The sequence below is a fragment of the Emiliania huxleyi genome (genome assembly GCF_000372725.1).
Source record: "Emiliania huxleyi CCMP1516 unplaced genomic scaffold EMIHUscaffold_1, whole genome shotgun sequence".
Lineage (NCBI taxonomy): Eukaryota > Haptophyta > Isochrysidales > Noelaerhabdaceae > Emiliania > Emiliania huxleyi.
Genome location: NW_005202428.1, coordinates 606013 through 621429, shown reverse-complemented (window position 1 = coordinate 621429; position 15417 = coordinate 606013). Strand labels below are relative to the sequence as shown.

Below are 15417 nucleotides of genomic sequence, written 5' to 3'. Positions count from 1 at the left end.
CCCCCCCCCGCCCCTTCGGCCCACCCCTCGGGGGGAAGTCCCCCTGGCTCCATTCGGGCTCCCCCCCCCCCTCCCCGCAGGGTCCGCCTCCCTCCTCTACGCTGTCCCGCCCCGTGGCACAGCTCAAGCGGGAGCGCCCCCAGAGGCGGAGGCAGCGCCCCGCCCCGCCCTCTCGCAGCCGCTGCAGCCGCAGCAGCCGCAGCAGCCGCAGCAGCCGCAGCAGCCGCAGCAGCCGCAGCAGCCGCAGCAGCCGCAGCAGCCGCAGCAGCCGCAGCAGCCGCAGCAGCAGCAGCCGCCGCAGCCGCAGCCGCAGCAGTCGAGGCTGCAGCCAGTGTCGCCACCACGGCCGCGGCCACAGTCGCCGCAGCAGCCGCAGCAGCCGCAGCCGCAGCCGCAGCCCCGCCAGCAGCCCCGCCAGCAGCCCCGCCAGCAGCCCCGCCAGCCGCCGCAGCCGACGCGCCAGGCGCGGCCGCCGCAGCCTCGGCCGGGGGAGATGCCGAGCGATGCCGAGGTCGCGCGCCGCTTCGCCGCCGCCGTCGCCGAGGAGCGCGAGGTGGCGGGTCGGCGGGGGCGGCGGCTCTGCAGGGCCCCCTCCACTCCACTCACACGCCGGGCTTCTGCCCCCCCACAGGCGGAGCGGCTGGGCGGCGGCGGTGGCGGCGGTGGCGGCGGCGGCGGCGGCGGCGGGCCGCCGGCCCAGGCGCGGGTGCGGTTGGGTCGGCTGGTGAGCGACGTGGATTTGGGGGAGGAGGCGGAGCTGCGCCGGCTCGAGTCGGGGCGGGATTGGGTCGGAGGCTGCGACGTCCGAGGCGGCAGCGGCGGTGGGTTCGGAGGCGGCGGGCTCGAGGCAAGTGTCGAGGCTTCTCCGCCGGAGGACATGGACCAGTACCCCGCGTCGATGCTCGCCCCTCGCCGCCGCGGCGGAGGTGGAGGTGGAGGCGGTGGCGGAGGCGGCGGCGGTGGCGGTGGTGGTGGCGGAGGCGGCGGCGGAGGCGGCGGAGGCATTGGCGGCGGCTCCGCGCGTGCCGCCGCGCCGCCGCGGCCCGCACCTCGGTACATGCCTCCTCCTCCGCCCCCGCTGCGGCAGCGGCTCTCACGAGACGCGGCCGCCTCGAGCTCTGGAGCCGCCTCCCCGTCGCTGGCGGGCGGCGGTACCGCCTTGCGCACAGGCGGGCACGGGCGGAGGGTTGGTGCTGCTTGGGCGCCGGCGGCATCGGGCGACGGCGACGACGACGACGAGGCACGCCCGGGCGGGGCGGGGGCCGGGGGGGAGGGATGCTGCGCCCGCCCCGAGAGCCGCCCTCCTCCAGCCCCGCTGGCGTGTCCCGTGCCGCAGGCGCTCTTTGGCGGCTTCGCAGCCTCGCAGCCTTGCCGCTCTCCGAGTCCGGCCGGCAGCCGGGCAGGGGCCAGCCAGGCAGTGGGCGCGGCCTCTCTTTCCCGAGAGATCGAGGGAGAGAGTCGAGCTGTCCCGGCGTGTGGGGGTAGGCGTGGAGCCAGGAGACGGTTGCGGGCGCCGGGGCGGGGGCAGGCGGCAGCGTCGACTCGCGCGCCACTCAGCGCGGCTTCGCGGCGCACGCGTCGTCGCTGGGGTCCGCCCCGCCGGCAAACTCGCACCACGACCTCGACCTCGACGACGACGACATCTGAGCTGTTTGTCTGCATCGTCCGGCGCCCGGGTCACAAACGGCGGCAGTTGCCACACGCGGCGGGTACACCGCTCTACGTCAATACACACGAGCTGAAGCTGTACGTACGAGGAGGTACGTGGTAGTAGTAAAGCCGTACGTGTCCGCCCCGGGGATGGGGTGACGAGAGTGTTTTCCGCGTGAGAGTGCGTCGAGACCTCAGACCATGACCAACAGCTGTGCTCCTGTGCTCTTCTGACTTATGGCAGATTTGGGTATTTTGGTGTACTTTTGGTGTACGGCTCTAGTGCTAGTGGCTAGTGAAACACCACCCCCGCCTCAACCCTCTCAGGCACCAGCACCGGCTTCGACAGCCTGGTCGCGACTACTGTGGTGCCACAGACGACGCACCAAACACACCGAACCACCCCACCAGGTGTGAGGAGACGCCTGCCTCGCCCTGGTGTCGGGGAGGAGAGGCGCCATCACCTCTGTGAGGTGGGAACACAGAAAAGCGCCGGGCTGCCCGGGCGAGGATCAGAGAAGGAGCCACCCTGTTAGGGGCGTCGGCTCTCCCTTGATGAGCCCGGGCAGCCACGGCGCGGTGGGGCGCCTCACCGTCCGCCCGAGCCCCGCCCGCGGCGCGTGAGTGTCACGCGGAGCGAGCGAGGCAGGTCGGTGGGGCTAGGTCCCGCGGGCGTCAGTTGCCCTTCTTGACCTTCGGCTCCCCAGCGCTGAAGACGGGGCAGTCAGGCCCCTTGACGTGCCCCTCCTCGCCGCACCACCAGCAAGTCTTGGGGCGCCGGACTTGCCCGACCGCTTCGCCTCATCGGCCGTCCGCTGGGCCTCCGCCGATGCCGCCTCCGCCTTGGTCACGCGCTTGGCGAGCTCGGCCAGCTCCTTCTCGAACGACTCGACTGACCTCTCATGCTCGCGGTAGACGTCGTCGCGAACGATGCGGTCGAGCGGCAGCTCCGGCAGGCCGCGCCCCGGGTACTTTGCGGAAATACCGCTGGATGTAGTCGAAGAACTGCTTGTCCTCCGTGAATTCGCCCAGTCCCGACGAAAACTCGAGGATGAGTGAAGCCTCGGCCAGCATATCCCTCTCGCGGTAGCCTTTGCCAAGATTGCGGAGATGCTGGACGACCTGGCTCCGCTCGCCAGATTTGAGGGCATGTGGTGGAGGCTGCCCGGGTCGTCTTTGGTCTGTCGCACGCACTTGACTGTCCACAGGTTCCGGCCGAAGACTGCGCCCTCGAAGGCCGGTCCCCGCTTGCCAGGTCCATGGCTGTGACTACGTACCCAGTGAGGAGGGAGACGCTAAGTGCGAGCGCGCCTGTCGAGCTGAGATTCTGCTTGGCAAGCTCGGCGACCTGCACCTCGGTCAGGGCGGACTCCTCCTCTGCCGCTGGAGCCGACGCGACGCGCCCCGGCAGGGCGCTCGCCGATCGGGCCACCTGCAGGGCGCCTCCAGTCTGAGCGGCCCCAAGCCACCACGCCCGGAGGATGGCCTGCGGGAAGGGCGGCAGCGTGTCCCTGCCCATGGCTGTCGCAAAGTACGGCGAGACGACGTCGACCATGCTCGCGTCGCCGATGTTCTCCCGCAGCGTCGCGGCGCTCGTCCCGTCCCCGACCATAGCCTCGGCGACTACAGCCAACTGATCGTCTCCACATGGTAGGGACTTCCCGCCCCGCTTTGCCTTGAGGAGCTCGACGATACCCATCCCGCCGTCCCCGGACGGCGAAACCTCTGCCAGAACCATGCCGGGAGAGCTGCCCGTCGGGCCGCCCGCCTCTCCTGGCGACGGCGTGGCCCTGAGCGGCACTGTGCTGCCCTGAGCGCAGCCCGCACGTCGCGGTATGGATGTGGCAGGATCGTCCCGGATGCTCTACAGAGAGGCTGACACCGGTACGACAGAAGCAAGACAGGCCGTTGGGGTGTGGGTGTCACGAGGACAGACGTCCACGAAGACGGTGGACGGACGCAAACTCACTCGGAAAATCCGATTCACACTCACGGCTGTCCTACTGGTCATATAAAAAGTCGGCCGTCCGTGAGCCCCTAGCTCGCCGACGGCGAGAGAGATGCCACGAGGGGTCGCGGTGGCGTCCATCGCCAGGCTCCCTAGCTCAACCGACGACCCTCGTGCCTCGGGATCGACGGCCGATCGTCATACTCATCGGTGGACGCCAACAGCGACTCGAGCGTCGCGCGAGAAATCGCCTCGCCTTCCTCGCGTGATGCCACCTCGCCCGCCTCCTTCGCCACCGCCTTCTTCCCACGCCGCGATAGCTTCTCGCCGCCCTTGCTCGCCAGCGCCGGCGATGCCGTGGCGCGCCCGCCGCGCCCGCGCGCCCGCGCCTGAAAGGTAGCCCTGCCGCGCGACGTGTCCCCGCGCCCGAAAGATGACCCGCGCCTCCTCCTCCGTCACGGGAGTCTCGCGACCCCCTCGCGCCTGGAGGATAGCCCGGGCCTCCTCGTCCGTCACGGGCATCTGCGTCTTGTGCTGCAGGGCAATCCTCAGCGCCCGGACGCGCTTGTCCTCCTCGGCCGTGGCCGCCGCGCTCGCCTCCGCCGCCCCAGAGCCCCCGCCTGCCTCCTCCGCGTCCGCGCCGCTGTAAGTAGAATCCGAAGCTCCGCGGCGGACGCAGGGGGGCAGCAAGTGGCTGCGAACTGTGCCCGGTGTCGGTATGGCGCGTCGCTGAAGGATCGGCGACAATTGGGGTCTCCGGAGCGCGGCGGCCCGCCTCTCGGCGGCGGCAGCAGCGCCCTCGACCTCCTCCTCCTCCCCCGCGGCGGCGATCGTACCATCGCCGCCCGCCGGCCCAGAGAGCGCGGGCGCCACGGGGTCCATATTGGCCCCCGGGGCGCCAGACAGAATGTTTTACAATTTGTTCACTTCTCAGTAACAACTCAGCCTCTAGTTTTGTAGATTCCGCCTCCACAAGATTTCGGTGTCCATCTTGAGCGCGGCGATCTCGGCGGCGCTGCTTTCCCTCTCCTCTGCCAGGCGCCTCTCGGCCGCCTCACGCGCCTCCTTCTCCTCCTCGCGCGCCGCCTTCTGCGACGCCAACTCCTCCTCAGCGGCACTCAGCTTGGCCTCTGCCGCCTCGCGCGCCGCCTTCTCCTCCTTCTCCCTCCGCTCGAACTCGACGCTTTTCTCCTCGGCGACCTGGGCCCTCCGCTCGAGGGCGGCGCTCCTCTCCTCCGCCGCCACACGCGCCGCCGCCTCCGCCGCCGCCTCTCGCCTCACCTCGTCCAACTCAGCCTGATGCTCAGCCGTAGCGCTCGGCGACGGAGGGCCGTCTGGCTTTGAGGGGGTGCCGCCGCTCCTGGCCGCTTCCCCACCCGCCGGTGCCGATGCCTCCTGCCCCTCGCCGGTAGCGAAGACCGCCGTTGATTGCGCCTTGATTGGTCCCCCGGTGCTGTCCAGTTGCACCGTCAACCAATCGCCATCCCGCTCCTGCTTCAGCACGATGCCATAGCCCTTGCCCTTGACGCGTACTCGGGCGCCGACACCAAGCTTCGGCGGCAGCTTCTGGGGCGGCGGCCGTGGCGGCGGCGGCGGCGCCTGCCGTTGGGCGCCGGAGGCGGCGGCGGAGGAGGAAGCGCCGGTGGCGCTGGCGGTGGCCGCCGCTCCCTGCGGCTCAGCGGACTTGCACGCCGCGCAGAACCAGTCGCCATCTGGGACGAGCTCGCCGGGCGGCAGCTCAAACGCCGCCTCGCAGCCGTCGCACACGATCGCCGTCACGATCTCTTGCGGATCTGCCGCCGCAGCCGCCGCCAGCATGGCGTCCTCGGAGACGCCGCCGCCACTCGTGCTGCTGCCGCCAGCGCCGCCAGTCTTCTGCCGCTTGCGGGGGGGCGTCAACGCCCCGTAAGCGGCAGACGTTGCGGCGGCCCTGGCCGCCAGCTCAGAGGGCGGCGCGGCCGAGAGCGGTGCGGCACGCTCGGCGGGGCGAGGTGGCGGTGGAGCGGCGGGGCGCGGCGGCGGCGCCACGCCACAATCGGGGCCATCCTCCTCGTCAACCTCCACCTCGACCTCCTTAGTCTCGGAGCTCGCCCCCGTCTCCTCCGCCGCCTCCTCGTGCAGGCGCCACGCCGCCCTCTTCGTCGTGACCTTCTTGCCGTCCGGCCCGCGGTAGCCCTTGATCTTGCCGTAGTCGGTGATCTTGCTCCAGCCCGGCGGCAGCGCGGAGGCGCGGGGATACGGCGAGTCCGAAGAGCCCGCCGCCGCCCCGCCTGACTGAGGCGTGCCTGAGCTGCCACTGCTCAAGGGAGCCGCGGCGTGCCACTGCTCGAGGGAGCCGTAAAAGGCGCGGAACTCGGCGCGCGTGTACGACTCGCCCTGCGGGCAGGCGGGGTCCACGCGTCGCTCGCGTCTAGCCCTCGCGGACGCCTCCGCCGCCTCCGCCTCGCCCTCTGGCTGCTGTTGAACGCTCGCATCGGGCGGCGATCGCATGCACTCGGTGCCACTGCCGTGTGGAAGTTCGTCGAGGTCTTCGATTTGGAACTGAAGCTGCGGCTCCCGCACGGCGTGATGTGCAGAAGGTTCCATGTGCACACGGGAGACCCCCAAACTGACTCGCCACACTCCGCGCCCAGCGGCGTTCACCGTGGCGTTGCGGCGCCGACAGCTCTGGTGAAGCCCTGGCTGGAAGAAGATATTTGTTTGCGTTGAGATGAGAAGCTGGAGGCAGGTCGCTAGACTGAGATGAGTGAGACCGCCAGTGGAGTTGGGATTCCACCGTGCACCGCGCTGCGAGCCTGTCGTGTCCCTTGTCAGGAGCAGGAGAGCCCCACCTGTCCCCCTGATCGTCCTTCCAACCAAAATCCTTCCTGCTCGTGCTGTCGTGCAGGTGTGTGTGGACCCTGTCCTCCTCCCCTATCCCTCGTTTGGGTTGTCTGTTTTCTTTCTTTCTTTATACAAGATTTTTGCCGTGCCTGGCTGGTGCCGTTGTAATAGAACAGTTTGCCGAGAATGTACCTCGAGAAGTGCGCATCAATGTCAAAGTCAGCATCCGCCCCGGGAGATGCAGGTAGTGCCAACCCCAGACCTGCGAGGCAGAGTACGCGCAGCAGCATTGTTACCGCATGCGTTCCGCCAAAACGTGAAAACGTGTAGGTAGCGCGCGCGGCGAGAGTGAGCCCCGGCTCAATAATAAGAATTTTAATCCCGGTAATAAGAAACGCGATTTGACGCCTGAAGGGTCCCATGCGTGCCTGTCGTGGACGTGTCCGACGTGTTAGTCCCCCACCTCGCCGCCAGCGACCGTGCGAGAAACTCTTTTCGCCCTGCGCCCGCTCCGTCCGTGGTTCGCAATTGGCAGCGTTTCTTGCCTTGCTTGCGCTTTTAGGTTTTGTTGTTAACAGATCAAGACACAGAGCTCACGCAAAATCACAGCGTGCTGAGGCGTTCGGCACTACAAAATAAGTAAATAAATCGAGCAGGCATCTCCCGGAGAGATGGGCCGCAAAAACAAAACAACTCCCGCACTCGCGTTTCTCCTTCCTGAGCGAGAGAGCGTTCGGAGGGGCTGGCTGGGGCGAGCCGCGGCGAGGGGCCCAGCCCACAAGTGCCTCACATCCTCGCCGCGGCTCGCGGCGGACGCCATGGACAACTATGCCGACCTGAAGCGTATCGGCAGAGGCAACTATGGCACCGTCGCACTCGCGCGCGACGTACGTAACGGCCGTGACTACTGCCTCAAGCAGATCTCGATGGAGGCCTTCACGGAGGACGAGCGGGCGCAGGCGCAGCAAGAGGTGGAGGTGCTGCGCTCGCTCGACCACCCTGGCATCGTGCGCTACCACGAGCACTTTGTGTGCCGCGCGAGCCAGACGCTGTGCGTCGTGATGGCGTACTGCGAGGGAGGCGACCTCTCGCACGAAATCAAACGGCGCGCCACGCGCGGCGAGTCCTTCGACGAGAAGCAGGTGCTGGACTGGTTCGTGCAGATGGTGATGGCGCTGCGCTATGTCCACTCCAAGCGCATCCTCCACCGCGACCTCAAGACGCAAAACATCTTCATCGCGCATCACAACGGGCGCGCGCTCATCAAGCTCGGCGATTTCGGCATCGCAAAGGTGATGGAGGGGTCGATGGCGGCGGCGAGCACGGTGATCGGGACGCCGTACTACATGTCGCCCGAGGTGTGCCAGAACCAGCCGTACTCGTTCAAGTCTGACGTCTGGGCCCTCGGCTGCATTCTCTACGAGATGTGCGCGCTGCAGCAGGCCTGGAACGGCTCCAACCTCCTCGGGCTGGTGTACAAGATCGTGCAGCAAAAGTACCCGCCGCTGCCCGAGTCGTACTCGCCTCGGCTGCGCGAGCTCGTCGGCCGGATGCTCGCCAAGCAGCCCGAGCACCGACCGTCGCTCGACGACATACTCGCCACGCCGTTTGTGCGCGAGTTCCTCACCTCGCAGCTCGCGCAGTCGGCGCCCGCGTCGATGCTCGCCGCACCGCGCCAGCCGCAAGGGCGCGACGAGACCGCCGCCGGTGCGCGCACACCACAGCGCGCCGCCGCGCCCGGCTCCTCGTGCCGCGGCGGCGGAGGCGGAGGCGGAGGCGGCGGAGGCGGCAGCGGCGGAGGCGGAGGCGGAGGCGGAGGCGGAGGCGGAGGCGGAGGCGGAGGCAGCGGCGGCAGCAGCAGCAGCAGCAGCAGCAACGGCGGGAGCCGAACAATGCGGCAGCCGATCGGGTCTGCCACGCGGCGCCCCTCCTCTGGAGGGCTCTCGTCGGGCGAGGCGCGGGCGGGCGCCGCCAGCGCGCCGCTCAGCCGGCCCCAGAGCGGGACCGCCCGCCGCGCGTCCCTCGTCCCGTCCGCCGACCGCTCGAGAGACTCGGGCTCGGCGTCGTCGTCGGGGGAGAGGCTCATGCCGGCGCCGGCGCCGCGCCGCTCCTTCGCCGCCGCGGGGCCGTCCTCCCACTCCCCTGAGGGCAACCCCACCCCGCCCGCCGCCCGCCGCGCCGCGTCTTTCGCGCCCGAATACGCGGAGCACCCGCCGCTCCGGCGCGAGGAGCTGAGGCCAGCCTCTCCTGGCGGAGGCTGCAGATGCGAAAGAGAGATGCGCGCGGCCCGACTCGCGGGTACATGCCGCACTCGAGAGGACACGTGCTCCGCCGCACTCCCTCCCCACGCGGCATCCACCCCGCCTCATCCATCTTCCGGTCACAGGCGGAGACGCGCTCGGCGCGACAGAGCGGTTCGGGGTGCCTCCGCCGCGCCGCAGCTCGGTGGGCCCCTTCGCTGACCTTCTAGGAGGCTTCCAGGAGGCTTCCAGGAGGCTTCCAGGAGCCCTCTATGAACCTTCTAGGTGAGCTCCTTCGCTGACCGCGGCTCGTCGGCCGAGCAGCTCGGCTCGGGAGGGTACGAGACCATTGCCGAGGAGTCTTGCCGCGGCTCTGCGTCGGGCGATGGAGAGCTCACTCCGGCAGAGCGGATGAGGCGGCTGGCGGAGGCGGAGACCGGCGGTCGGCGCGGAGGTCACACGAGACCGGCCGAGCGTAGGCGGCGCAAGCTGGCGGACGCGGACCGGCGGTCGGTCGAGCTACAGAGGCACGCACCCGGTTCCATCTCGGAGAGGTTTGTAGGAGCCGTCTAGGAAGCTTCTAGGAACCTTCTAGGCACGCGCGCAGCTCCATCTCGGAGAACCGCGAGATCGCAAAGGGCATCCGCTCGATGCAGCTCCGGTCCAACTTGGACGCGTCGTGCGCGCCGGGGAATGCGGCGTGCGCCGCCGCCGGCAGCACGATGCGCAGCGGCGCGGGCGGCGCGGGCGGGTGGGACGTTGCCCCCTCCGCCGCAGCATCGCTGGCGGGGTCGCCGCTGCCGTTCCGCGCCGGGACGCCGCCCGTGCAGCCGCCGCCGTCGCACTTGCCGCAGCCGTCGCCGCACTACCGGCCGCAGGAGCACCGCGCGCGGGGGAGTGGCGTCGAGCCGGTCGGCGCGGCCTCCCCCTCCACCAGCCGCCTGCACTCGCCGCCGCAGCCGTCGCCGATGCACTCCCCCACGCCGTCGCTGCCGTCTAGCCGGCCGGAGCGACCGGCATGCCGCCCTAGATGCGGAATACGGAGCCGCCCGTGTATTCCAACCAGCGCGGGAGAGGACGCGCAGCTGGACTCACTGTTTGCGCACCTTCGATCCTGTCCTTTCGCCCCCCCTCACTCTGGTGTGCACCCACTGTAGGCCTCCCACTCGCGCTCTGCCTCGGACGGGCCTCCCCTTGGCTGGAGGCCGCCGTCGCAGGCAGACCCATCCTTTGCCCCCGGGGGGGCACATCGCACTCTCAACGCCGCGGGGGGGCTTTTGATGTCATGTCACAGGGTGGGGAGGGGGAGAGAGCCACCGAGGGGGGTAGAGCCAGGGTTGCGCTTGCGCGCGTGTGTGGAGACGCTTGCCTCACGTGCCTCACGTTTGCGCTGCCGCAGGAGGGCCCTCGGGCGAAGCTCGGTAGCGAGCAGGCGCCCAGCAGGGGGCGCACGCCGGCGCCAGCGGGGCTGCAGGGCTGGGCGCAGCGTGGCGGAGGCGGCGACGGAGGGGCCGGGGCCGGTTCTTCCGCGGGTTGCTTTGGGGCTGAGGACAACGACGAGGAGGAGGAGGGGGCGTACGAGGACGATTTTGACGAGTACGAGGCGACGCTGAAGCACGACCCCGCGATGCTGCAGCGAACCCAACGCGCCGCCGCTGCCGCGAGGGACTCGAACGCGCGCGACGCGGCGGAGCGGCAGCGGCTGCTGCAGCAGGCGGCGCAGGCGCCGCGGCGTAGAGATAGCTGTCTGCATTCAACTAGCACTCGAGGCGGCAACGCGTACCCTGCTGCGTCCGATCGCCTCCCCGCCTAGCCGCAGTTCTCGTGGCTCGCGCGTGCCCGCGCCTCTTGGCGCAGAGCGTGAGACTGCACCCCGCACACCCGCCGCCGCACACCTCCCGCGTCGCTCCTCTCGCCCGGCCTCGGGGCGCAGCAGCCGCCCTCGCCACCTCTCCTCTGACGCCCCCCGCGCCACGCCTCGCCAGGCGCAGCTGTCGCAGGACCGGCTCGCCCTCGCCGCGTCGCGCCGCTCCTCCACCGCCGGGCTGGCCGAGCGGGCGGCGGCGCACGAGTACGGGCGAGGCGCGTCGAGCGAGGCGCTGAGCGCGCTCGCCGAGTACCCGCGAGGGCCGAGCGCACCCCCTCACCGCGCCTCCTCCTCCTCCTTCTCGCCGACCTCCCTCTCCCACGAGGAGGCGCCGCCGCGGCCGCCGCCGGCGGCGGCGCCGCCGCCGCGGCCGGCGGTGCCGGCGCTGCAGGACAAGTGTCGTGAGGCGCTGGGCGACCTCTTCCCGCCCGTGTACGCGTACCTCACCGAGGCGCGTGGGCAGGATGTGCCCGAGAGGGAGGTGCGGCGCCAGCTGACGATGCTCGTCGGCCGAGAGCGGCTCAACGATTGCATGTGGGTGGACCAGCTCGTCTTCAAAGAGATCATGATGCGCTGACGTGACAGCGGAGCGGTGAGCACGTCCCACCCCTCGCGTATGTACTTTCTCAGTCTCGCCGTCACACACATCCGGCGAGTCGAGCATTTCAATTTTGTGAAGTCTTTCCGCCGTCCCGTTATAGATCTAAAAAAAGAAAAAGAAAAGGTAATCCAAGGGAGGGATGGGAGGACGGCACGCCGCCCACACGAAAAGGGATTTCTTTCTTCGATGCACCCCAAAACCGTCGGCCAACCCAGTCAAACAACGGGTGACAAGTCGGAGACGGTCATGTCAGGGGACCCGTCACGCAGGGCCGACAAAGTCAGGATGATGATGAAGCGGGCCGAGGAGACGGGCGGGCACCTGGACGACGCGACCTTGCAGGCGTGCAAGGCGCTCCTGCAAGAATTCCGCGAGGCGACGGGGCGGCTGCCTGAGGATGGGAGTGGGAGAGCGCGCCCGGCTGAAGATGCGGAAGCAGGTCTGCTCCTGGGACGCGGCGCCAAGGTCAACCAGCAGGCCAGCAACGGCATGACCGCGCTGATGCACGCTGTCCTGAGCAATCGGCCGCCGATCGTGCGCCGCCTGCTACCTCACAGGCCCCCAACAGTGCCGGCTGTGCAACAGGTGTGTCGAACGCATCCTGCACCTCTTCGAGTGCGAGAAAACCGCACCATATTGGCGCCGGTGCATCAGCTTCTGCGTCGACATCCTCGGCATCACGAGGCCGCCCGACATGTGCAACGCCATCATCTTTTGCATCGGCAGCCCAACCACCCTACTCCCAGAAGCTGCACGCGCCTTCTTACGCCACGCGTACAACCAATTCTACCACGACTTCGCAAACGTAGACCTCAAACAGATACCGTTCCACTACGAAGTCACGTACGCGAGCGCCCTACGCTCCTTCAGGAACGCAGTATACAGATACGGCATGAACTTTAGAAAACTATTCAACACGAAAGCACTCCACCCTCCAAGGCGTAGCGCCAGAAGAAACACGCGACAAATATCCGAAGCTCATAACGATTGGCATTGAGGGCGACTGCGCACTCAAAAGACAAAACCCTTACCCTTACCCTATCTAAGGTTAAGTCCGATTACTTCCCGCGTCTAAACCATGCTGGTAATAAACTGCACGCATTCCAAACCGCCGTGTTCTTCTCCCCTGTTATTCGCATCACCTTGTACCTGTACTCTACCACGTGTGTCCGCCTCCGTCAGCAGCCCTGTGCCCAACACAGAGCACAACCATCTGTCACACCGCGGACCGTCTCACCGCATGATGAATGGGTGTACGGTGCTCGATCGCCGTGTTCACTCTGCCTGTTAATGCCCGCAGCATATACATCACAGCACTGGTTCTATAGTTCTTAAGTGACTGCTCATCCTCGTCGATCTGAACCGACTCTGTAGCCTTGTAGTTTGAAATTTGGTCGGCTGTGCGTCTGCGGGTCTCCGACAACCTCGATGGCCTGCATGCGCCCTGGACACATCGATCGGCGAGGGGTTACGGGGAGTAAGTGCCCAAATGCCGCTAGGGCACTCCGTACACTTGCGCTGAGGCAAGGATGCAGCGCCTCGAGCTGAACAAATCCTGCAGTGCCCATTGAACCGGACGGTGAGCCTCCCGCCAATTGCCACCCCGCCGGCTGCCAGTGTGGCTCGGTCCAGTAGCCTGATGGCTGGTTTGGGTGCCAGTGGGTGAATCGTGGTGCATCGATTGCCGCTTGAAGAGGCAGACCAAAGTCGATGATGTTAGTCAGCAGTTGGAGGTGCCCAACCGGCTGCGTGCTGCCACCGGTCATTCCAAATGCCAGCCATGGCCGTTCCCCGATTCCATGGCCAGTGCGCACCGTGACAAGAGCCGGCGTGAGCGTATGGAATGGCCTAGAGCCCGGTGCATATAGGTCCGGGCTAGATTCACCCAGGGAGAACAGGTTGCCGCGGTTGTGAAGCACAAATCCGAGCGTCTCGAGCATAAACTTTGAGTTGAAATTAGACTGCATCAGGCTGATCATTATCCCGTCCTCGTCGCCGGCGACGATGCTTATGGTGTCGCCGTTAGGCTGCAATCGAGCGCCGTTAAAAGCGTATTGGTCTGGACGTATCGTGTTGTCCATGCTGCGCCTCTTGTGCCCTGTCGAGCTTATTGTGCGACTCAGCCGAGCGGCGTATCTCTTACTCAGTAGCCGCTGGGTGGCTCGATGCCACTTGCTGCTGTTGATCGCCATTCCATCACCAGAGAATAGTGCACGGTCAGCAAAGGCCAGCTTTGTGGCTTCGATCATGTGATGCAAGTGGGTTGCTGACAAGAACTCCAGCGTACTCATGTTGAAGTTTTCAAGCACATTCAGTGCCTCCAGGGCAGTGAGTCCCTGCGAGTTGGACTGCAGCTCCCACACGCGGTATCCTCGATAGGTTGTGCTGATCGGCGTGATGTCCTCACCAGCATGTGAAGCCAAGTCGGATGCGTTGAGCAGTGAGCCCAATCGGCGGGTATCTCGCAACAGGTCGTCTGCCAACGAGCCGCGGTAGAACTCAGCTGCACCCCCGACAGCCAGTCGCTCTAAAGTTGCAGCAAGCGCCATGTTTGCCTCGACCTGCGTCGGAATGTGCCCGTGCTTTGCGTGGTAAATTGCATCTTTGAAGAGGTCCGACCAGGGCAGCTTTCCAAAGCGGCGCCACAAGCGCTCCCAGCCATCTACTGCGCCCGGCACTGTGATGCTGTGTGCACTAGCTGCATGCAGACCATCAGCACGGGCAGCGGCAAGGCTGAGCGCTCGAGGACTGCGGCCTGAGCCGTTGAGGCCGTAGGTTTTGCCCTTGAAAGACACAAGCGCAAACAGGTCTCCACCGACGCCACAGTTGTACGAGGTGGAAGCAGAGGGGGAAGCCGAGAGGCCACCGGCTGCGCTCCAGGAGAGCGCGAGGCTGGAGGGCGAGGCGAGGCGCGCGGCGGTGAATAGCGACGGGGACTTGTTGGAGGCCAGTGTCGGCGTGCTGAGTAGGGAGAGCCTCGAGGAGCGGCTTGGCGCCGTCGAGCGGCCGATCGAGTTCGAGCCGTTGGAGGCGATGGAACCGCTGCAGCACGCGGCGGCCGCCCTCACGGAGCTGGTAGACGAGGCTGCTCCGCCATCCACTCGACCCTCGGACATCCCCGAGGCCTTCCTCTGCCCGATCACCTTCGCGCTGATGGACGATCCGGTCGTGATGATGGATGGGATGACGTACGAGCGCCGCGCCATCGAGACGTGGTTGAGCAAAGGCCACACGACCTCGCCGCTCACTGGTGTGGAGCTCCAGTCGACCATGCTCATCCCAAACAACCTCGTGCGCAGCCAGATCCGGGAGTATCGGGCGCAGCAATAATGTGACTGCTAATACAATAATGGAGAGTCTCTTGAGGTGGTGGAGTACGGTGCGGCTCTTGGTGTTGTTGTTTGTTGAATGCGGTTTCCTTCTCCATGTGCCCTTGTGGCAGTGCACGTATGTATGTAGTAAGGTGAAGAACAGCCAGGCTCGGACTGGACACCAACGCGGTGGTATCTGTGTATGGGGGTGGACGCTGGACAGAGATGATGAGAGTTGAGAGATGACACGCCACACGGCGGTTCGGCGCACGCAAACGCACGCACGAGCGACACACAGACACAAACAGGCTCACAAGACACACAGCCAGCTGGCTGCCACACACCCTGAGTCGGCGTACACATAACTCAGGGCCACATCCTCCCTGTCGCCCCCCCCAGCACTCCAAGGCACCAGAAGAAACAAGGTCAGCTTCCCGCCCGAGCAAAAAAAGAATACAGGTTCGGCCTCAGCCGCCGCACTCCAGCCCCCCCGCGAGGCGTGTTGCGGTCGCTTCTGGTACAAGAATGGCGCGAGACTCCGCGTCGGACTCTGAGGACCGGCGGCGGAGCAAGAAGGAGAAGAAGCACAAGAAGGAGCGCTCCGACTCCGACTCCGAAGACTCCGAGGAGCGCGAGCGCCGCCGCCGCCGCCGCCGCGAGCGCGAGCGCGAGTCTCGCCGTAGCCGCTCGCGGTCTCGCTCGCGGGGACGGCGGAGCCGGGAGCGGGACGATCGGCGCTACGGCGACCGCGGCGACCGCGGCGGCTACGGCGATCGCGGCGACCGCGGGGGGTATGGCGGCGGCGGCTACGGCGGCGGCTACGGCGGCGGCTACGGCGGCGACCGCCGCGGCGGCGGCCCCGCGCCCCCGCCGCTGCCCCTCCCCGACACCGATGGCGATCCGTCCAACGCCTTCATCCACGACAAGCTGACGGAGCGCGAAAAGTGCGGCTCCGCCACCCGCGCCCTCCCCGCTCC

The 15417-nt window shown here is 67.5% G+C and overlaps 7 protein-coding genes across 7 annotated transcripts in view; 3 read left to right on the top strand and 4 right to left on the bottom strand.

The window, feature by feature from the left end:
• EMIHUDRAFT_193948 (hypothetical protein) overlaps nt 1–1647 on the top strand; it is a gene marked incomplete at both ends in the record, with an annotated part of 3578 nt that extends 1931 nt beyond the window's left edge. Inside the window, 2 exons of the mRNA XM_005793951.1 lie at nt 1337–1417; nt 1486–1647. Coding sequence (XP_005794008.1) covers nt 1337–1417; nt 1486–1647 — 243 coding nt within the window. The remainder of the gene's footprint in view (nt 1–1336; nt 1418–1485) is intronic.
• Nucleotides 1648–2325: 678 nt separating this feature from the next.
• Nucleotides 2326–3388, bottom strand: EMIHUDRAFT_193947 (hypothetical protein; the record flags this gene model as incomplete). Its single annotated transcript, XM_005793950.1, has 4 exons — nt 2326–2359; nt 2434–2597; nt 2623–2741; nt 2845–3388. 4 exons carry the CDS (start codon nt 3386–3388, stop codon nt 2326–2328), a joined length of 861 nt encoding a protein of 286 aa, XP_005794007.1.
• A 262-nt stretch (nt 3389–3650) lies between these two features.
• EMIHUDRAFT_193946 (hypothetical protein) lies at nt 3651–4480 on the bottom strand (the record flags this gene model as incomplete). The annotated part of the gene is made up of 3 exons (XM_005793949.1): nt 3651–3687; nt 3761–3930; nt 4037–4480. 3 exons carry the CDS (start codon nt 4478–4480, stop codon nt 3651–3653), a joined length of 651 nt encoding a protein of 216 aa, XP_005794006.1.
• A 66-nt stretch (nt 4481–4546) lies between these two features.
• EMIHUDRAFT_94835 (hypothetical protein) lies at nt 4547–6088 on the bottom strand (the record flags this gene model as incomplete). Its single annotated transcript, XM_005793948.1, has 1 exon — nt 4547–6088. One exon carries the CDS (start codon nt 6086–6088, stop codon nt 4547–4549), a length of 1542 nt encoding a protein of 513 aa, XP_005794005.1.
• Nucleotides 6089–7213: 1125 nt separating this feature from the next.
• EMIHUDRAFT_447395 (hypothetical protein) lies at nt 7214–11105 on the top strand (the record flags this gene model as incomplete). The annotated part of the gene is made up of 8 exons (XM_005793947.1): nt 7214–8128; nt 8808–8866; nt 8947–9170; nt 9257–9340; nt 9997–10406; nt 10481–10521; nt 10647–10777; nt 11006–11105. The coding sequence occupies exons 1-8, from the start codon at nt 7240–7242 to the stop codon at nt 11103–11105; spliced, it is 1938 nt and encodes a 645-aa protein (XP_005794004.1). The 5' UTR covers nt 7214–7239.
• A 1367-nt stretch (nt 11106–12472) lies between these two features.
• GGT3 (gamma-glutamyl transferase) lies at nt 12473–14407 on the bottom strand (the record flags this gene model as incomplete). Its single annotated transcript, XM_005793946.1, has 2 exons — nt 12473–12573; nt 12643–14407. The coding sequence occupies 2 exons, from the start codon at nt 14405–14407 to the stop codon at nt 12473–12475; spliced, it is 1866 nt and encodes a 621-aa protein (XP_005794003.1).
• Nucleotides 14408–14917: 510 nt separating this feature from the next.
• Nucleotides 14918–15417, top strand: part of EMIHUDRAFT_431714 (hypothetical protein) — a 1191-nt gene continuing 691 nt past the window's right edge. Inside the window, exon 1 of the mRNA XM_005793945.1 lies at nt 14918–15388. Within this exon, the coding sequence (XP_005794002.1) occupies nt 14966–15388 (423 nt within the window). The 5' untranslated portion in view covers nt 14918–14965. The remainder of the gene's footprint in view (nt 15389–15417) is intronic.